Genomic DNA, 22,521 nt, shown 5'->3' on the forward strand with positions numbered 1-22,521 from the left:
GGATGACCTGATCAGCTTAATTCCCATGTCATCGGCAAACTTCCTGAATTCCTCTGATATAAAGACTGATCCTCCATCGGTCGTAATGGTCTGAGGAATTCCAAATCTGTGAATGATATGCTCTTTGACAAAGCCGATCACATCTTTCGACGCTACTGACCTCATGGGCACTGCTTCTACCCATTTTGTGAAATAATCTGTAGCAGCTAGAACCCATTGGTGTCCCTTGCTAGACGACGGGTTGATCTGACCAATCATGTCCATGGCCCAACCTCTGAATGGCCATGGCTTGATGATAGGATTCATTACTGATGCTGGCACTATCTGAATTTTTCCAAACCTCTGACATGCCTGACACCCTTTGTAATATTTGAAACAATCTTCAAGCATAGTGGGCCAGTAATAACCCGATCGCCTAATCAGCCACTTCATCTTATGAGCCGATTGATGAGTACCGCAAGCTCCTTCATGAACCTCATGCAAGAGCCGATTTGACTCTGAAGGTCCCAGATATTTAAGTAGTAGTCCTTCCAAGGTCCTATAGAACATGTCATCCCCTATCAGAACATACTTCATGGCCTTGAGTCTTATCCTTCTGGGTGCCCCCCGAGCCGAATCCTTCAAGTAATTGAAGATATCAGCTCTCCAGTCTCCGGGTTCTAGAAACTGAACCTCCACGTTAACTCCATCGGCTGTTTCCCTGTACCCGAAAGCCATCTGTGCCAGATCATTGGCTTCATTGTTCAGAGTTCTGCATATCCAGTGGAAATTGACGTACCTAAATTGTGACATCAACTCATGGCACTGCATCCATATCAGAAATAGAGCCTCGCTCTCACATCTATATTCTTCCGTGAGCTGAGAAATCACCAGCTTTGAATCTCCAAAAATTTCCACCGCTTCTGCACCAGCTTCAAGGAGCAGTTCCATCCCTTTGCGAACGGCTTCATATTCCACCAAATTATTGGTGCATGGGGCAGTCATCCTGATGGAAAAAGAGTAAGTCGTCCCTCGAGGTGACACCAACAGAATTCCCACACCGCATCCATCATCACAAGCCGATCCGTCGAAAAACATAGCCCAAGCACGAATAAATAGTGCAGCAATATCCGTGCTGATCCTGTCTGCAACAAGATCCGCCAGTTCCTGTCCTTTAACTGCTTTTGTAGGCTGATACCGAATATCGAACTCTGACAATGCAAACATCCATTTCCCAAGCCGGCCTTTCAGGACAGGAGCCGACAGCATATGCTTTATGACATCCAATTTGCATATGACAATTGTTACTGCCGAGAGAAAAATATGACGAAGCTTTGTACATGTAAAGAATAAGCAAAGGCAAAGCTTCTCAATTTCAGGGTACCTGGTCTCGGCGTCTAACATGCGTCTGCTGAGATAGAAAACCACCCTCTCCTGGCAGTCGTGCTTCTGGACTAACACCGAAGCAATGGAAGCGTCACCCACGGATAGGTACACGTAGAACGGCCTATCTTGCTGAGGAGGAACCAACACTGGAGGCTTGGACAAATATTCTTTAATTTCATCGAAAGCTTGCTGCTGTTCTGCCCCCCAGCGAAACTCATCATCGGATTTGATCTTTACTAAACCCATGAACGGTTCAATACGCCCAGACAGATTAGAAATAAATTGTCTGACAAAGTTAATTTTACCGATGAGCTTCTGCAACTCTTTCTTCGTAGTTGGTGGCTTCATCGTCTTCACAGCTTCTTGACTTTTCAGGCCGATCTCGATTCCCCGTTCATGCGCCAAGAATCCCAGAAATTGACCGGCCGATACTCCAAAGGCGCACTTCTTTGGGTTCATTTTAAGCCCAAACCTTCGAGTCCATTCCAAAACTTGGCGCAGATCTTCTAGATGCCCCCCAGCTGATTTGGACTTGACCACAACATCATCAATATAAATCTCTACCAATTTGCCGATGAGATCATGAAAAATATAATTCATGGCACGTTGGTACGTTGCACCGGCATTTTTCAGTCCAAAGGTCATAACCAAATATTCGAACAAGCTGACTGCGCCTGGTACTCTGAACGCAGTCTTGTTCACGTCTTCTGGGGCCATGAAGATCTGGTTGTAACCAGCATTACCGTCCATAAAACTCATCATCTTGTGGCTGGCAGTTGCGTTGATCAATGTCTCTGCAACAGGCATCGGGTACTCGTCCTTTGGCGTCGCTCTGTTGAGATCTCTAAAATCGACGCAAACACGCCATCGGCCATCCTTCTTTTGCACCGGTACCACACTGGAGATCCATTCTGCATACCGGCATGGCCTAATGAACCCAGCATCCAACATCTTCTCCACCTATTTCTTGACTTCTTCTAGGACTTCGGCCTTCATCTGACGTGCTCGTTGCTGAAACGGCCGAAACCCTTTCTTAAGCGGGAACCGATGCTCGACGATGCTTCTATCTAGACTGGGCATCTCGGTGTAGTCCCATGCAAAACAGTCCCGGTACAATTTTAGTAGTGCAATCATCTCCTCTCGCAAGGCCGGATCCAACTTCTTGCTGATAAATGTCGGCCGTGGCTTATCCCCAGGACCGATGTCAACCTCTTCCAAATCATCAGCTGACGTGAACCCGTATCCGAGTTTGCTGTCATCTGAAAAACCAGCTGCGAACGCAAACGAGTCTTCGTTATCCACAAGATCAGCGGCAAACACAGGGAGATGACAGGAGAAATTATTTGGCCAACCGCACGGGCTAGCCGCCTCTATAATTCCATTATCATTCGAAACCAAATAGTCGATAAGTGACCAACTGCCAGAGCACGCCATCGTGTGTACATGATGTAACAATTCCGAACCCACACAGGATTTTTCTATTTTTTGTGGCCGATCGCTGGGACCGGCCTCTCTATTTCTATTACATCCCATAGCATGCCAGAATGTGTCTACTCTGTGAGGCCAGTGGATAAGACCAGCCTCAGTCCGTTTTTTATCGCCTCGATCCGATCACAGTCTTCCAGGGCGATCCCTGAGATCGGCTCCTGCCCTTCCGCATCCCAGGCGTTCATGTCTGCGAGCGAGACCTCGCTGGAATCGTCTACAGGGACCACTTCTACTTCATCGCCATCCCATTGGACCAGATGCTGATGTATTGTGGAAGGGATACAGCAGTTGGCATGAATCCAGTCCCTCCCAAGAAGTACCGTGTATGTGCTCTTGCTGTTGACGATGAAGAACGAAGTTGGCACAGTCTTGCGACCCACTGTCAGCTCCACATTAAGGACCCCCATTGCCTCTGATGGTTGTCCATTGAAGTCATTGAGCATCACATTGGTCTTGATCAGATCTGCAGAAGAACGACCCAATCGGCGCAGCACAGAATATGGCATCAGGTTGACTGCGGCACCAGTGTCGACCAACATCCTGTTCATATGCTTGCCATTGATGAAGCCCTTGAGATACAATCCCTTTAGGTGCTTGTAGCTTTTATCCTTGGGCTTCTCAAAGATGATCGGCTGTGGGCCCAGATCCAGCTGTGCGATAGCCGATTCTCCCACCGGGCGTGCCAGAATGTGTTGTCGGTCGAAACCCACCGGCGAGCAGCGACAGGCAACACGAAGAGCCGGGAGGTCGCCGGGGCGCTGGCAGGCACTGCTCCCTCGTCGACGGCCCGCAATTCCAGCAATGTGCCGCGGCTTGTGAAGACGCAGGGCGTGCCACCTGACCTATACCCGATCAGGAAGGTGCGGACGTGCTTGCGATGATTGACCTGCACACACAAATACGTGGAAACATAAGTCCGAGTCGTGGTCGGCTCCCCGGGACGACTCTTGCATCGGCTTTAAAGAGCCGATCGAGTCCCGGTGTCAGATGGGATCTGTTTGCATCCGGATAATGATGATTAAAGCGAATAACTGTAAAGCTGCTTCAATTAAATCTAATTGATCTAATCCACAACTGTAAAAAGGCTTCACTGCTAGATCGGAACATCCTACACGTGACTGGGCCTAATAAACGTAACAGATAACTAAACCATAACCAAAACAGAGGCCTAAGAACTAGCAAAAGCCGATTCCCGGATCAATTCCCTGTTGAGACTAAAGCAAAGCATCTAACACGCCACCGGATCGTCCAACCCGTTTGCAAGGCCTAACATAGCAGATATTACGCCAACTCTTAAGAACAAGAGCAAACCGTAACAGATCAGATCTACTAAACATGAAAGAAGCAGGGTGTCGTCTCTGTGCAACTAATCCTATATGACAAGAACTAGCATAAGATTGAAACGTGACTGCACAGAGACAACATGATATTCGTAGATGATAAACAACAAGGCACGATAGATCTACTAAAAGCCATGCTACGAACATCAAGATAACTAGCATTACTCGCCATCAAAAACGCTTCAGTACGAGTAATACCAAGGTAAAAGCAAGAACAACGCTGCCCTGATCGCGAGAAGCGATCAGGGCAGCATGGCGCTTACTTGGATGAAACCCTAGGATTAGGGGTGGCGATGCGCCGAGATTGTTGTTTGCGAGACGTGATGACGCTCTCCCTTCATGAATAATATAGGGTACATATTTATAGTCCGGAGACTTGGGAAACAATCTAAACTAATCTGGTCCCGATCGGACTCTATCTCTAATCTTAAACTAAATCTAAGATACATGGCCCATGTGGCCCAGATGCTTACGCAGGAGCCGATTTACAAGTCTTCTTCAATCTTCTGCTTTAAACCCATCTTGCTTTCGGCACATAAATTAATCCTGTTACTCGCGTAAATTAATCCCATAAATTTATGCCGATTTACATGATATTTAGAAGTCGAGTAATTGCCGGTTACTCACGAGATAAATATACAATTATCGTTATACTTCAGTATTTAAGTTATGGAATGAAATGTGGAAGTGATGGAAATTTGAGACCGGGCGGGAAATAATGATGATATGTAGGTATGGCAGCAGGATAGGTTTCCTGGTTGTCTTAGCCCCGTCTGTGTCGATTAAGGACCGGTCATTGTCGTCAGTGCTGATCGGGGATTGAACTGTACTAACCGCATGCCGGGAGTAGGAGTTAGTCGAAACCGGTAAGCCTAGTACTGCCTCACTTCGAAAGTACAGGACCCCATCTCACCTCCTGGGGTAGTCGAGTAGTCGCGGAGAAATGGGATGCATGTATTTACTTTTGATGGTCTCACGTTGAGCTCGGCTGACCATATGATGGTGGGGCGGTCCTGCAGTTCGAGGCGGGGAGGGGAATGGTTGGTGCGTGTGGTCCGACGGGGCTTATGCGTGCCGTGTTAGTTAGGTCCACCTTGCAAGGTTAAATCGGATCGATTCACCGTGTCTCGCGGATATGAGGGCCTTGATCTCTTTGTCGCCTCGTAGAAAAATGAGTTAGAATATTAGTGATATATGATGGATACTACTTTGAATCATTATTGAATGCCCCAACATGGTTGCTTTAGATATGCAAACATTAGTGGATAGTCTTCCTATATAAAATATGCGGCTAAAATATTGAAAATAAGGATCCATCTATAGATGCATTTCTGCAAAATAAACCACCAGCCAGAAAGCTTTGCATGTCTAGATATGTGGGCTAAGTATACTCAATAGTCGGATAAGTCTTGCTGAGTATTAGTATATTCAGGGTTTGTTGCCACAATCATTTCAGGCCATCCGGATGTTGACTTCTGCCCCTGCTGTGTCAAGTTCATCCGCCGAGATGCAGAGGGGTGGGAAGTGGTGGAGCAAGACCCCTAGGATAGGGAGTTGTCGGGTTGCACCCTTGAGGGCTGTGTGTGCAACCCCTCTGTTTTGCGAGGACCGGTCTGACCGGTTGGGTGCAAGCAAGGTAGGGTGGAGTAAAGTTTAGGTGTAGAAATTGTTACTTTGAACATTGGCTACCCTTTAATGTTTTGTAAAATTATTTCGTTTATGTAACCTTTATGTATATTTGGAACTCGGCTTGTAAAATAAGTGTTTCATATTGTTTTCATTCCTGTATTTTTAAGTATTATGTCGTGCTTGCACCATCTGCGTCCACCTTCGCGTGGGACTACCGGTGTTGTTTCGATCGGGCCGCGGGTTGAGAAAGGATCGCCAAATTAAGTCATTAAGCTAATGTGCCCGATGTGTTCAAATAACGGCCATTACGCTTAATTAGAGTTTTAATTTAGTGGTTCAGTCACAGTTCCTATGTCTAGATCAACCCCAAGTTAAAAACAACAACATCCCCCACACGGGATCTGGAATCTGCCAAGCAAAATACTTTGCCCACCTTTTGTCCATGGACACACCTTAAAGCTGCTTGAGATGAAGATGAGGATCGACATGGAGGAGATGGACAGCTCGATCCATCAAGATTCCATGTCTCCCCTCTTTGCGCATGTACGAGTGTGAAACGATCAGGAGCTACGTAGAACACCATTGATCGCATGCCTTTTGGTTGGGCTGTTCTTGTTCAGCCGTAGGATTAGAAATGGCACAAAGCCGTGAGTCACAAAAGCGAAAAAGGGGGGCGGCGAAAGGCGGAGCACATCCCCACCGACCATTCCCTGTCCTTGTCCCCATCCCGCCGCCCATTGGAGATGCACACCGGCTCCGCACGTGACGCGCACATGACCCGCGATTCAGTTGTTCATCAGCCGCGTAAAATGTTGCCCAAAATCGACAAACACATAAATTCAAATATGAAGAAATAGGAACCCGTTTCCTTGTACAAGTTGATAAGATTTTCTCTGCGACCCTTGTACCCGTTTCCCTTGCAGAAATAGAAACATGAAACATACAAAAATTCAGGTTGATTGTGCATGTAGCTTGGACATCATTATTGTTGTTGGCGAAGGGATGATGATGATGATCATGATCATACTGCCATGTTCCAAAGGATGACAGGATGGCCGGCTCAAAAGCATGAGCTGCAAAGGTTCTAGCAGGATCCGGCGCAGATAGCGGCAAAGAGAAACAGTTTCGCGACATAGGTTGTGTTTATAGTTTGCGAAAAGTTTTGATTTTGGTACCGTAGCACATTTTATTGTTATTTAACAATTAATGTCCAACCATGGACTAATTAGACTTAAAAGATTCATCTCGTCCTAATTAGTTACACTGTGTAATTTGTTTTTTTTCAACTGCATTTAATGCTCCGTACATGTGTCCGAACATTCGATGTGACGGGTACTATATAAAATTTTTTGGAACTAAACCGGGCGATACTAAAAAATTGAAGGTAATAAGTTGTATTCTGACCCCATAGATGATAGATATATCACTAGCATGCAACAAGAGTATGCATGGGAGCACATGATCTTTGATCCTCATGTCTAGATGTTCACACTTTTACGGCAAAAGCAACAGTAGTGGCACATCCATGGCATAGGCATTTTGACTACTGAACAGATTAAAGTTACAGTATGTGTAAACATCTAAAGAACTGTGACAAACTGACAATGCAACAGCTGCCATTTACACTTCCGGTAGTGTGCAGTTGATGAGCGCAGAAGTGGATGAGCGCCTCCCTCGGCCTTGCGCACCGAGCTGGGGCGCGTCGAGGCGGACGCGACGACGACCGAGGAAGCTGTTCGGCCGCCTGGGCCCGCCCGACGCGGGTGCCGTGCTCGCGCAGCACGGCGACCTCGAGTACCCCGCCGGCGACGGGGCTTCGGACGGCATGGCCAACTCAAGCGCCTCGGGCCTCGGCGAGCGTCGTCGTGCGGTGCTGCCCGGCGAAGTTTCCGGCGATCCTTTTGCGTGTGAAACGAGCTGGCGCTACGTAGGACGGACGCCTTTAAAGTCTGAATGCCTTTATTTCAAAAAAAAAAAGTTGAATGCCTTTCGGGCTCTTCTTGTTGGGTGGACAAAAGCGGAAATCTGAGAAAGGGAGCACACGACCTTTGATCCTCAGGCCTGGCTCTTTTGACTATTGAACCAAGCTACAGAACGCGCTATCTTCTAAGGATACAAGAAAACAAGAAGCAGAGTAAAAGGCTTTAGTAATCTTCTATAAATTTTCCCCCAGCCTTCTGTTCCAAAGAAATGGAGAAAGGAAACATTTCGACGAAGTAGTGAGAACTACATAGCTACTGTCAAACCTAGCAATTCAGATTTGAGACAGGGCCACAAGGAGCTTGCACTCGCACCACATCCAGTTGAGAAATATAACAGATTCTAAATCAGCCAGTCAAGCACCAAACTATACATCGCACCAATCAGTCAAATAGGGAAGCATTGGGGGGCAGCGCCGAAGTGAGACTCTGAAATTAAATGTCAAATGCCTGAGTGCGGACGCACCACAGTTTGAGCTCTGATTGCAACAACCAAAGAGATTTTGGTGGAAAAAAGACATTGGCTGAAGTTAACCAAGCCGGGTGATCTCACATGACCTATACAATCATCTGTTATAGCTGAATGAGATCACTTCAGCGAAAACGAAAGCAAAGGTTGCTTTGGCCTTTTATTCAGCTAAAGGAACCTATGGTGAATGAAACTGACTGTACATTCCAATGTACAATGAACCGGTAAAATGAGAGGTGAGCCTAAAAGGGATCAGTAGCTCTTCGGTGAGGCCCTGGCCATCACTGGGCCTGCGGCTTGACGATCCTCACGCTGCTGTAGAAGCGCTTGAAGTCCTTCATCGCCTGTTCCTCAATCTGGATTGAGCGGATGGAGGACGGGGCATCAGCTTCTGGCTTGAACCAGCGGTTGGGTACGTTGTCCTTTGCGCCACCAACATCTGGTGATCCTCCCTGGGATGGTATAGCGAAGCCTGATGTCCGTGTTTTCGGGCTGTGGGAGATGCTATGGTGACGCTTCTCCTAATCAAAAATCAATTGCTTGTTAGTATTTTCATCAAGGGAGAAAATTTATTCACTCCTGGGTGAAAAACACTACCTGCTGCATCTGTATGTCCCTGAGCGAAGGCCGTGACACATTGGGCGAGGTAGCGGAAGACGACCAAGGTGGTGTGCTCTTGTCACCTTCAGAAGAAGGTACTGAACGAGCAGGCGTGACAGCTATTGGGTTTGAACGTGCGTCTGGGATGAATGAAGAAAGGCGCACACGCCCAGCACTGTCAGGTGAGTTCTCAAAGCAGTCTTTTGCTTTGGCCATGACGGGCTCATTTGTTTTTCTCTGCTCGCTTTGGATATCACGAAGGGAAGCTGGTCCCTTTGTTATCTTTGCACCACCCCAGGCAGGTCCTTCATGCTTTGGTGTGACGGGCACAACAGGGGCAGGGAGGCTTGGTTTTGGGGTGTCATCAAGAGCACCACTCAGAAATAACGACAAGCCACCTTTCCTATTCTTCTTCTTTGACGAAGTTGGTTGGGCAGGTTTCTTCTCTAAGGAAGAAGCAATGCCTTTAGTGTCGCTCAAAGCGGCTTCCTCTGTGTGTTTGATTGGATCAGCACCACATGCCTCCTGCTTCAATGCAGATACAATTTTGTCAGCAACTATGCTTTCTGAACAAAGTTAGGGGGGATGGGGGGGATCTAATTAGCAGAATAGGAGAATAGCAACTCAAAAGTATTGGGGTTGAATGCAGATTGTAATGTAATCAAAGCTAAGAGCTACGATGAGATACAATCCTACATTGAATTAAAACAAAGGAACAAGATTCCATACAGGGACCAAATACTTGGCCTTCCATAGAAGCAAAGCGCAGAACAGGTGCCAAAAGAATAAAGTAAGGCACAACCTATCAGCTTTAGGTCTTATTACTTGTAAGACCATACAAAAAAAAGATCTCAAGAAAAGTAAGGATGCAAAATAATTATCAAACAAGAGACTAAACTAATCTTTATATTGCCAATAGCTATATACACTAGAAACGTGGGTGCGGCGTTGCCGCACCTGTCTTGATGAGTTAGCCAGTGTATCTTGTGGTTATATTGGGCCTATGTATATTTGTATTTAGGCCCATGGCTCATAATATGTTGTGGGTGTACAGTATGACGAGTAGTCTGTACATCGCATCAACCTTTATGAATTGAATTTGAAAGATAAAGACAGATATGAAGTAATGGTAGAAAAACAATGAATCCTGACCAGTGGACATCATAAGAGAATGATCTTATAGCCTTAGTCCTTTTTCCTTCAGAAGTCTGGGGATGCTGTAGTTGCAATCAGAACTTCAGAAGTGCTAACAAAGGCTTCGAAGACTCACCTTCCTAAGGTGGACTAACATTTCAATGTTTGAGGGACGGAGAATGCAGAACAAAATGACCAAATGCGGCTATGTGTAGAGCTTTGTATACCAAATGGCGTTATCATTAGTTCCAAAAATAAAGAGGGCAACCAAAAAAATAGTGTTGTAGGTCAATTGTCGTAGGAGTATAGTGGGTACAAATGGAAGTGAATTGGATCTGATGAAACAACTACTCTATAGAAGCATTGAACTGTTAGCTAGATACAGAGAGAGTTGAGAGTCCAAAATCATGTGCAATTAAGCTGAGGCAGATTCATTTCTTCCCTTTTGAACCGTCATAATTCTTTTGCCTACAATCAAGAAAGATTCCAAGAGACTGAATAATAACCAATAATAACAAGCACATTAAAAGCATGAGGTCATTTTCATTATTGCCATTTTAGTTATTTGGAAAACCGGCATGTTGCAAATATTTTGTAAATTTAGTTTTATGCATTTCCTGATTAATCAGGGTAGACTACCATTTATTTGATCAAGTATCTGTTTTTCTCTTTTCTGATAGGGGGCTGGCTCAGACTACCAGCTAGCACCGAGTCCCCCACCATGTCAAAGTTATGCCAATTACTTTCCATAAAACCTCCTGAAAGTTGGTGAAAGCAGCAGATCCATCTAAGAATGTGGATTGAGAGTTCATGGTGAAAATATTAAAGACTACCAGTAATTTAGTGCACATATAAATGTATCTTTCATATGATGTGGTATGCCATGTGTATGAGATCAAGTATCAGGCGAAGCTATTGAATAATTTTCTTATAGTGCCCTGTGTGCCCGTGGACATCAAGAGATGGTGCTCAAGAGCACGGTAAAACAAGGGGATGTAATATAATAGCATGTCACTGTAATCAACAACCAATGTCATATATGAAGTGCAGATCTTTTGTTTCAGAATCTTTTGTACACCAATTTTAATGTCGAACCTAGCTACTCTTTTTTTCAAATATGTATTAAAATGAGGCTAAGATACTGTTTAGTGTTTACCATAGGTGGGTATTGTAAAATTATGACACGATTACCTTATTTTGTATCAAAACTAATATATAGAAGGAGCACAAAGGAAACAATTTGAAAACAAAGTACATCAGAAGTAGAGCATGTATGTGCGTAGAGGATGAAAGGTATTGCATGGAACCAGTAGTGGTCAGGAAAGTCATGGAAGGTGCGGTAAAAATCATCACCAAGTCCACATGGCAAGACTGCCGATTTCGGCTCAAAGCACAAAAAATAGAAATTTCAGCATCAAGCTTCGCAGTACCTTTATCTCCTTGTTGAATCTTGCTGCTGCTGTGCACACAGAAGGTAACAAAACCAAGCAATGACTTTTAGTCTTGGAAGGAAAATGCAGGGCCTTCTGATAATACAAGTGAACTGTGTTCAAGATTCACAATGTGCTTACTGCCATCCAGTGAAAGGTGGGAGGGCTGCAAATGCAGAAACAGAAAGATGTATTCTAATGCTATTCTTTTATCACGACAAGTAGTTGGCAATGGAATCAGTTATGGAAGCACTGTATCTTTATAAGATCCTTTTCTGTGCTTACCAAAGATGTTCTCCAGCCGACCATGTCTCGGATAAGCTCAAGAAACCAAAAAACAGGAATAGATGCAGAAATAGTTTAGGGGAGATGAACATTATTGGATAGCATGCTCCAGATCAAGTTTAACGAATCATTTGGCAAGGAAGGATACAGTTATATCAAACATTAGCATACATAATGCGATTTTTAAAATCTGCTAATGCTAATCTGTTGGAAATGAAAAGAAATCAATTTTCAATAAGAGCAACTTATCATCTAAATGGATTGTGTTATTCACTTGCATGAAATTTTATCCTCAGTCAGATACCATTTGAGTGAGGAAGAGTTGAGCACCAGTGCGCCCAACAACTAAAGGAGCGAAAAGTGCATTGAGATTTTTTTGGAATTGATAGCTCTTGAAGAAATGGAAGCTAGTAACAAGGAAAAACATGAATTACAGAGGGATTGGAAAAACAGTAAGAAACTGCCCCAAAGTTTATTCTTTCTTCACTTGCCTGGACATCAGCTTCCTTGTGTTCTCTATTTGCAGAGTAGTGCAGGCTTATTATATAGTAGCACGCACACTTTATCCTTATGCATTGATCTATAGAGTTCAATTCTCAAGGCTATGTACTCAATTAAATCAAGCGCAATTTCCATCCAATAAAAGTGACCCATATTAAATCCACAATGAGAGCTAAGAGGATGTGGTGCTCGTAAGCCTCTCAACTCGGAGGCAGCGGCAGAGGGAGCCAGCCTGTCGAGGCAAGCTATTGTGCCGAGCGCAGCAACGACATCGGCGACTATCGTGGCCGGACCTAGGAGAATAAAGCGATACTGATCACATGGATGCAGCAATTAATATAGAAATTAATTAGATATTAACTCTAAAAAGTCGGATTCATTGAAGCATATCTCCATGGACTTTCTGGTGGTTTGGATCCACATGATCGTCTTCATTTGCATCATTATTTTGAGCTAGTTTTCTCGTTACACATGGTACTGCAACATAATTTGTTCGATAAGCGCTCTTGAATCAAAGGATGTGCATAAATTGGCAATTAAGAAGAGAAAAATACAATCCCCAAAGAAAATAGGGTGCTTCCAAAATAATTCTACTGTGAAATATTACTAAATAAAGTAGAAGGTAACAAGAGCCCATAGCTGAGACACAAGAGAGTGATAAAAATTGGAGAAGATAAACCATGGCAAGGCTATTTATCTCCACTGCAGGCAATAAAATGTATGTCACTGCAAAGTTTAATTTTTGTTACACAAAATAATTTAAATATGCTTCTAGCCAATTATATGGAACTGTTTATGAGGTATCTAACATAGTCCACATATTTCCTGCGACAGCCATGCAAAGTAACTTTTGCTGTATATATAAGTGCTTATTATTGTTCTTAAGTTATTTATTCTTGATGGGATTAAAAAGCTTAGGATTTTTGTTTAATTGATAAATTTGCCTTTCCTGCAATCACGACATAGTCCACAGAGAACGCTGCCTTTCCTGCAATGACAATTAGTCTGTACCACCTATGCGGTAGAAAAACAAAGACACAACCTACAGCATCGCAGCTAGAGATCTTCATCGGGATCGTGACTAATCAAGCTACAGAGCTAGCAATCTCTGAATTGCAAATCATGGCTCAATCAAAACAGAATGTGATGAAATACGCACCTTTGATGTTGGGAACCAGCAAGAAATTGGCATTGTCTGCAGCTACGGAGCCGTGTGCAATGTTCACCATAATCACGGTGTAATGGCGTCCGGAGAGAGATCGAGAGAGAGAGAGAGAGAGAGGAATAGGGGCGTGTGGATATCCTTCTTTACAGAGCCAAGCCAGCGCACGCCTTCACGCACAGCGCTTGCTGCTTCGTATGTCACCACGACCGCGCTCACATCTCTAATGCCGCGCGGATCCACGACGGCGCTGCAGCAGTGCCTCTGCAGCTCTGCTACTTCTCCTTCTCACCAGCGCTGCAACGGGCAGAGAGGCCGGCGGCCACGAGACAAGTGAACAGCAGTGCCGTCATCGGTGCCGCCCATTGCACATGGCGTTGATTCCATTGGCTCAAAAGTGGGGGCGAATCAGCTGTATCCAGAGAGAATTAAGCCTCGAGGAGGACACCGCCGCGAAGGGTCGAGAAGAAGGGCCCGGTGGCCGGCCGGAGCCCCGCTGGCGGCCACCGCCGCCGAAGAGGCAAGCTCCGCCGCCCAGACGCCCGAGCGTGGAACGCCATTGTCCTCGCACAGCCACCTGCCCCCGCTCTCGCCGCTCCGCCACCGTTGGGGCCGGCAAGTGCCGCAAACGCGGCCCCCGTCCACAACGCGGTGGCGCGAGGCTAAGACCGACGCATGGGACGGTTCTGGGCTCCGACGGAGTAGTGCGCTCGGTCTGGCGACGCGCTACGCGGCGGCGGGGGGGGGGGCGCGGAGCGGCCGGTCACTGCTAGAGGCGAGCGGTGGGTCGGGCTAGATGCGGAGGGGCGGCGCGGTAGCGGAGAGCCGGAGGGTTCGCGAGGATTCCGAGCGCGGGTGGACGGCTAACGGGCGGGGACCTGGATATGATCTGCAATCGAACGGTCGTCATCGCGAGCTGGGCAAATCCGACGGCTCGTGGGCTAACGGGCGACGTGGACCCGCTGCCCGCCCGCGGAATGGACCCAGCTTTCGATATTAGAAGATAGCTCAGGTTTGATATTAATAAGCATATCTCCACGAAGAGAATGAAAGCAAGAAACCATACAATAAGAATGCCAACGCGACATAATCTAACCTTTTCTGCAGAGACATTGGTTGGTAGGACTTCTTTGATGTCCTTAATAGGGATTTGTTGCCCAGATTCACTTTTCGCAGAGGGAGTATTGGACTGCGGTGCCTGCTTGTTTTTTCTCTTCTGTTTCTTTGAAAACTCAGGTTTTCTGTTTGTTCTACCTTCTGCTGGACAAACCGAGGAAGCTCGAGAGTATGCCTCTGAGGGAACACCAAGTTCAGCGAGTTCATTTTCAAGGACAGCTCTAGACTCAAGCTTCGCTTGCTGCTGATTGTCTAGTTGATGACCAGCCAGTTGTTTAGCCTCAAGAATCTCAATTTGTTGCAGCTTCTTGCGAAGTGCCCTGATCTGCTTAGAGACAGCTTGTTCAGCAGTGCAATCTTTCTGAAGGAAGTTCTCCTGATTTGACATTCCAGATGGCCTTGTTGCAGACTTCCCACATTTACGGGGCTTAAGGAATTTTCTTGCTTCATCTTCCTCTACATCACTGTCAATGACAGCCGGATAGGTAGCTGTCACTGTGGGAAGCCGGCGCTGACTCCAGGACTCTGAGGATTTCTCATCCAACAATTTCTCTAAGTTTGCAAGAATTTCAGGAGATGCGTTCATAACTGAAGGAGCTCCGACTGTGAAAATGTAATCAAGGTTGCGAATAGCTATGTCCTGCAGGATATTGTACAATTGAGTATTAGGAATATTTGAACAAGGAATAGTTACACTGACAAAAGATAACTTTTAAAATATAGAAACAGAATGATTAGTTTTTTTATTTAATTAGTAAATTGATTCTCCTACTATGGAACATTTCAGAATGGAAAATGTGCAAGTTTTATCTTGATATCGATCTTTTCTAGTTTATTAATTTTTTCTAATAATTAATTAAGAGTAAGAGGATTCGCCAGGTCATTGATATGGATAATATCCAAATACCAAATACGCTCACTGTGTGATCCATTGAAAGAAAAGTGCTAAGCTGCAGAAAGACCAGTGCACTATTCCATACCTCGCAATGCTTCTTGAGCTCCTTGGCTTCTAAGGAATCAGCAACTTCAAGAAGTTGTATTGCGTTTTTGGGCTCCAATAAATACTCAACCGCGACCTTCTCACAGAGGCTTTTCAAGCTAGGTACGCCTTTGCTCATTTCACCACTGCTTCCAGATAAACCATTGTCGGGCTGGACATCATTAAACAGGATGTCTTCATCCAATTCTTCCATCCCACTGTTCCATTCCGACATGGATTTTGTGGCTTGGATCTTAGGTTTGGGTGGATACTCAGGATGGTATACACTAGAGAGCACAAGCATATGTGTTTCACCAACACAAATTGACGTTGCTCGCTTAACACCGTGCACCCGAGTGAAAAGTGGTGTTTCATCCTTACGCTTCTTTGCATCCCACATGAAAACATCACCAGTTGATGTAGCCACAGCAGTCCAGTACTTTCCAGCCGAGATGCTCACAATATTCCTCCCACACATTGAAAATATCTGCACAGAGACATGTTATGTAAATATTAACAGATTACTCTTGTACCAATTAATATCTTAGCAGGCAAGAAACCACACCTGTTGGCATTTTAGATCAGGATCTGATGAAACCCAGTAGAAAAGAGCGCCATCAGCTGTTAAAGCAGTACTGTGCATTGTTCCAGCAGCGACTGAAATCACTTGAAGTCGTTCCATAAGGTGGAACTTCAGATTTGTATTTCCACCCTTCTTAAGGCATCTAGCTACTACAACACGCCGTGGGGTGACGAGGCGATGACCCCAAGTGAACACCTGAAAAGAGAATGACAAAGCGGATCTATTAAATTTTGTAAAATTAGAACAATGTGTAGAAATCAAGCTTCAATGGGTACCAACTTACCTCTCCATCAACCCCTAACACTATTGTATGATACTTCGCTGCAGATACACCTCTAAATACTCTCCCTTTCAAGTATTCCACCATTCTTGGAATACAATTAGATGCTGAGTTTGAAGTGCCATATCCTAGCTGGCCCTCCTTATTGCAACCCCAGGTGAATACTTCACCAGTATCAGCAACTGCAGCAGAGTGCTTGTTTGCAGCAGCTACAGCAATTATCCTTTGTTTGAGGGAACTAACACGCCGTGGAGTTGATTGGGTATCAACAGAAGGGTAGCCAAGCTGGCCCTCTGCATCATTCAGAGCAATTTGTTACAGGCCATAAGGGGCAAATAATATTAGTAAGGACAAAAAGGACATGAAATGGGTGCCTAAGGTTCATGTGGCCTCAAATGCATTTAAAATGCATGATACGTACCTCTATTTGATCCCCAGGTAAACAACTCCCCCGCCTCTGTAGAAATCACAGTATGATGTTTGGCTGCAGCCACAACATTCACTCGCTTACGGCCTAGTCCTACTGTCACTTGGCGAGGGGTAATCACAGCAGTTGTCTGACCACTGTAACCGAAGGGCAGTTGTCATAACTTACTCAACGCTGAGGAAATTTTAACACAGGAAAAGAGGCATCACTGCTCAACTACTGCCAGCTTAACTTTAGCAGCTTTAGTCTTCATTAATAGCTAATCTACAGCTGACTAGTAAAAGTAAAATGAGGACATCATTTTCCCATTTGTTAAGATACACCTCATTTATAATGTTATGTGGTTGCTCACCTGTGAATATCCGGATGACCAAGACGACCACCTCGACCAAATCCCCATGTGTATAGTTCACCATCAGAACTAACTGCTACACTATGGAACTTTGATGCAGCAACTGTTTTGATATATGATCCATGCAAGGTATCTACTTTGCATGGTAGTTTTTGAATGTGGGCATTGCCAGTACCCAGCTGATAATTTGTTCCACTTCCCCAACTGAAGACTTCCGTTGCAACTAAAATGAGAAAAAAAAGTACGAAAGATTTCATGAAGCAAGCCCTAAACACGTATTGCCAGGAGGGCGTCAGTATCAAAGCAGTAGATAGAATAGGAGACAACCATTTCCTGGAACAGAAGAAAGCTACCTGCATCAGGAGAATCTCCATTGGCCTGTGATACTGGACAGGATATAAGGTCAACAGGTGTGCGGCCCTTGGTGTCCTCCAAAGTGAGAGAAGCACCAAATTGCAAAAGAACACCAGCAATACACAGGTGACCAAAATGAAGTGCCCTATGCAGGCTACTCCAGCCAGACTCTCCATCCTGCAACAGTGAAATTTAAGTGAGAAATTACATATATACAGGTCAATATGCAAATCAAGCACCAATAAACAGAAAATAAATTTAGCAAATTGACAATTAAAATGAGTTTATTTATAAGACCTTAAGTACAAAGCAAATCACATTTTAGACCTTATTTTCTGTTTGTAGCAGTTTGATACAAGTGAGGCCGTTACTGGGGTCATAAAAGAAAATAATTTTCAATGCGAAGGTAGACACAAGAAGCTCGCTACAAGGTATAGTGCATACCCTTGCATCTGGATCAGCCCCAGCATCTAGGAGCCTCTTCACGATAGGTAGATGATTTCTCCATGTTGCAAGGTGGAGGGCACTAAGGCCAAATGCATTTCTACCGTCAATATTCCCACCACTTTTTTTCAACAAGGCCAAAGCGGATTCTACTTCGGCTATTGACCCTTGTTTGGAAACAAGGCAAAGATCCCTAAGAGAACTTCCAGGAGAAGGTTTACGAACACCTGATTGCTTTGATGTTCCTGGAGGAGATATCGAGGTCTCCATGAAATTTCAGGAACAAACAATATCTACAGAGTTATTGGAGAGAATCAATATAGACTACTCCATCAAAATAACAATAGAAATCACAGATGTTCATTTAAAATGTGATAGTACCTGAAAAAGCAGGCCAACACTGAACTTCTTGGCACAAAATCTTTCGCGTCAGCAACACTATATGGACTGTACTACTAATGTTACAGCTGATGTTGTTCTTAAGAGAAGTACAATTCTGTTGTAGTTACAATTTTCTCTCTGCAGGGAGATATGCTTGAGTTGACATCAACTCCACTATCTAAGACTGTTTCGATATCCTAACAAACTATCCAAATATCCTAAAACGGGATGATGCTAGAGCTTCATTTTGAGTAAATGTAAATTAGAGAGCCAGGAGGCTACGAGGCCATTGCAATGTCAAGAGTTGATGCTAAGTAAAGAAATATTATATAGTATACATCAACCTGCAAAATGAGTAAAATGGATGCAAATGAGCAAAACGAGATAATGTGAAAAAATACAATATAGTTAAAATAATGAATGCTCTAAGTTCTATGACTGATAAACTGAAAGAAGAACTGGCTCATCAAGAAATGCAAAAATGATGAATCATACAAAATATAAATTGATATCTCCAACTGAGAGTGCACATAAAATTTCAGAATCAATTTGCACATGGAAAAGTTTAAGTGAATGATATTGCTAATTATCAAGCATAAACACAACCTTTCTGACAAGAAGTCCAGCTTAAATAAAAGCCTTTGCCTTCAAGCCCCGGAATTCTTAGGCAATTTTATATTTTTAATCAAAAGTTGACCTACCACAACAAACTTTTAAATATGCAACCACTTTGATAGAGAAATAGAACTTTCCATTGACACCGACATCTGCTCATGCACATGTTCTTATTTTGGGGAAATGGAATCATATCTAAAGCTAATGGAAGATGCCACAATAAAATGCCCACAACCAAAACTAACCAAGTGCTACATACACATTTACATTGACAATCTAACATCACTAGTAACATTTCTTAGTCTACATCATCAAACATGCCAGCAAATAGCATCGGTGAGAAAAGAAAGGAAGAAATCTAAACATAAATGGAAGATGTCTGTGAATGCCCCCCGACCAAAATTGACCGAATGGTACATACACATTTACATGCAAGACATAATAACATTAACACAAGGAAAGAAGTCTGAAGAAATACTTAAAATAGCAACCAGTTATTTTATTTTAACAACAAAATAGCAACCATTTATTGATATCAATTCAGAATTCAACCACCAATTCCCCAAATACAACAATTATCACACACTGCACAACCTTGCCAAGACTAACTGAACAAATCCGCACAAATTTCCAAAAAAAAATAACCAGTCCTAATATTCCCAGCGCGCCGCAAAACAAACCCGCAATAAACCGGACGGGCGGAAGCATATCAACCCATCCACCCGAACAAAGATTTGATTTTGACCGCACACAGCAACAGAGAAGATCCCCAAAACAACAGGAGCAATCCGTTGAGCTCGGGTAGGGCTTCCTTACCAGCGAAAAGAATCCAGATGGCTGGATCTGAAGAGCCTGCAAAGGTTGGGGAAGGAACGAATGGCGGCCTCTGGATTGGACCTCCCCTGCACAGGCTCCTCAAGAACACATCGGTGGCTCTTCGCCCCGGCTCTCTTTGTGCGTATGTCTCTCTCTCTCTCTCTCTCTCTCTCTCTCTACCTATCTCTCCTCGGGAGGGAGGGCAACCTGCGTTTATCAGGGGAGGGAGAGGACGGCTACGGGATCTCCGAGCCGGGAATATGCCACCGAGGAACTGCTTCCAAACTCCACCAGACCGCCAAGGCGCCAACGCCTCTCTCTCTCTCTCTCTCTCTCTCTCTCTCTCCCTCTGTTTTCCCTCGTGTGTCTCTCTAGGGTGGGGAGTATTTTGAGGGAGCGAGAGAAGAAAAATACTATGATATACGTGAACGCAACTGAAAAATAAAATGGAGAAATTGAGATTATACACGATACGGGATCGCAAAATAAGAGGTGGAGTGGGGGAAATGAGTTTGTTTGTTGGATTTTCTTGAAGACTAGATTTGTTGAATTTTAGCTAGGCCATCTTTTTTCTTTTGCGCCATGGTCCCTCGGTTTGTTGACATTCTGTCCGATGGCCTCGAAGGATGCCCACAAGCAAAAGATGGTTGCCCGGGCGCTAGGCTAGGCACGCAAACTAGTCGTCGGTTGGCATTCGAGACGTTTTCCAATTAACATGTTTGAATGTGTTATTGTACCTTATCTTGGGCTACCTTGTATCACCTCTTCTTAATGTGACTTTATATTTTTCTACATAATAATTTTTTTTGAGGTGATACATAATAAAATACAATCAACTCCCCTCGCAATCCGCGCTTTTTCCTGAAGGTTGTAGCGGATAGCACTGACCAATGAAATGTAGCTAATATTTCCATTAATGTTGTGCTAAACTACAATATTTGGGTTAACATATTTAAACAAATATTTGTATTACGATAACCGCTTGATAATTATATCAGTTATAAGACTATTTTTTTATCCAAAACAGCAAACCAAAAATGGACATTTAGGGGATATTATATCCAACTAAAAGAAAGACGGTTTTTTTTTGGGGGGGTTGGGGGGGGGGGGTTGGAAAATGTGAGGAAGAAATGTGGGGGAGAAGTTTTCTCTTCTCAAGACGTGAGGTGCAACAAAAGGCTAGGAAATCTCCAAGAATGGACCATAGCATGAACTGGTTGAAGGGCGGTGGCTTGCACGGCTGCTTCTTTTTGTTCGTTACCGTTTTTATTCTGAGGGGCATATCCATCCGGTATGCAGGCAGGCAGGACACCAGACGTCCAGACCAGAGGCGGCGGCCAGTGCCACGCGGCGTCCTCCGAATGGCCCTGCACCAGTTTTATAAAAACACACTCTTATTCTAAAGTTTGTCACGCACTATGCCCTGGAGCTTTTTCTGCAAAGAGTCCCATGTATTGTGTTCCTTGGACGAAAGAGAAAATTGGAGGAGGAATGGGCACGCTTCGTGCGCTGTCCCCTCATATGCATTTCGTGTTCTGATTTTATTTTTTTTTGCGTTTCATTTCAAGCGAGAGTATCAAAATTTGTGGTTTTATATCAAAATTTGTGGTTTTATTTTGGATCCACGGCATTGTTAGCTAGAACATTTTAATATGAGCAAGAAGAGGGCAGCATTTCATCTGTGGAATAAATTTGCCGCTCCGGAATAAGGTTCTCTAACCCCTTTTATGTTTTACCATGCCTCGTTCCACCCTATGAAAGGGGCGAATGAAGATGAGATGGGATCTTCTTCTTCTTCCTCCGGTAAACATTTTGTTAATTCTCGCTTATAGAATTAAATTTGTCTTGATGGTTACTTTCTCTTAATGAAATATGGCGAGAGCCATCCTAACCCTCTGGTCGAGTTTTAGGGATTCAATTTGTCTTGGCGGTGAGCTATAAGGTGATAGATTGTATAGCTTCAACAAAGTACCGGTGGCTCTTGTCAATGGTTAAAGAAGAATTGGCTCCGATTTGTTTGTTTCAATAGGGAATGACTGATGTGGAATGACTGCTTTTGCTAGTACCTTGATTCGATTTTGCTCGTCCATACATAACTCTCAATATTAATCTCGATAATAAAAAATGGCATGTATATTATCTAAATAAATCCAATCCTCATAAGTTTACAAAGTTCGAAGATATCTACTACTACGATTATAAAGAAACTTGTGATGAAAGTTAAAAACTTTAATATCCAAAGATGATACTTATTGTTCATATACTACTTCCCACATGTGCATCATAAATCTGAATCTGCAATCCGGCAGGCCAGGATGTACAGGCTGGACATGCATGGATCGGGGAATCATCAGCATCTACTCAAGAAGAACATGTTGCGGTGGTTACTGTGCTTTCGAAATGTGTTAACTATGATCTTAATTAATAACCAAGTGTGCCTGATCTAGAGTTAGCCCTAGTCCCTAGAACAGGCTATAGGCATATGCCTACTAGTCTCAGTGTAGCAGATCCGCTTAAATTAAACCGACTTAAGTGTACTAACCATCATCTTAATGAATAATCAGGTTATCACGCACTTAAAACAGTGTAATCTGGCAGTCCGTCGGGTAATTCCCGATTAAACTACTGTACTCTAGGATCACTTTTGCACTAGAAGGCTCGCACGAAGACGAGCACAGGTGATACAAGTATACAAAGATACTCAGATTAATTTACAACACGGTTTTACATAAAAGTTTGAGTACAAACTACAGAGTTCAAACACACAGCGGAAGTTTAAAACAGAGTTCGAA

At 44.0% G+C, this 22,521-nt stretch overlaps 1 protein-coding gene across 3 annotated transcripts; it reads right to left on the reverse strand.

The window, feature by feature from the left end:
* Window positions 1-8,204: 8,204 nt before the first annotated feature.
* Window positions 8,205-20,105, reverse strand: LOC120662721. 3 transcript variants are annotated; one of them, XM_039941815.1, is made up of 12 exons: window positions 19,730-20,105; window positions 18,299-18,642; window positions 17,918-18,210; window positions 17,473-17,650; window positions 17,120-17,342; window positions 16,762-16,904; window positions 16,344-16,633; window positions 16,043-16,255; window positions 15,479-15,964; window positions 14,479-15,138; window positions 8,868-9,395; window positions 8,205-8,791 (listed from the first exon to the last, which is right to left on the reverse strand). In XM_039941815.1, exons 3-12 carry the CDS (start codon window positions 18,185-18,187, stop codon window positions 8,552-8,554), a joined length of 3,231 nt encoding a protein of 1,076 aa, XP_039797749.1. In that variant the 5' UTR covers window positions 18,188-18,210; window positions 18,299-18,642; window positions 19,730-20,105; the 3' UTR covers window positions 8,205-8,551. The 3 variants fall into 3 exon arrangements, with proteins under 3 accessions (XP_039797749.1, XP_039797744.1, XP_039797754.1); XM_039941810.1 differs by having other exon boundaries at window positions 8,868-9,398; XM_039941820.1 differs by lacking the exons at window positions 8,205-8,791; window positions 8,868-9,395 and adding an exon at window positions 9,431-9,798 and having other exon boundaries at window positions 14,387-15,138; window positions 19,730-20,082.
* Between the last annotated feature and the right edge of the window lie 2,416 nt (window positions 20,106-22,521).

The sequence above is a fragment of the Panicum virgatum genome, chromosome 2K (assembly GCF_016808335.1).
Source record: "Panicum virgatum strain AP13 chromosome 2K, P.virgatum_v5, whole genome shotgun sequence".
NCBI lineage: Eukaryota > Viridiplantae > Streptophyta > Magnoliopsida > Poales > Poaceae > Panicum > Panicum virgatum.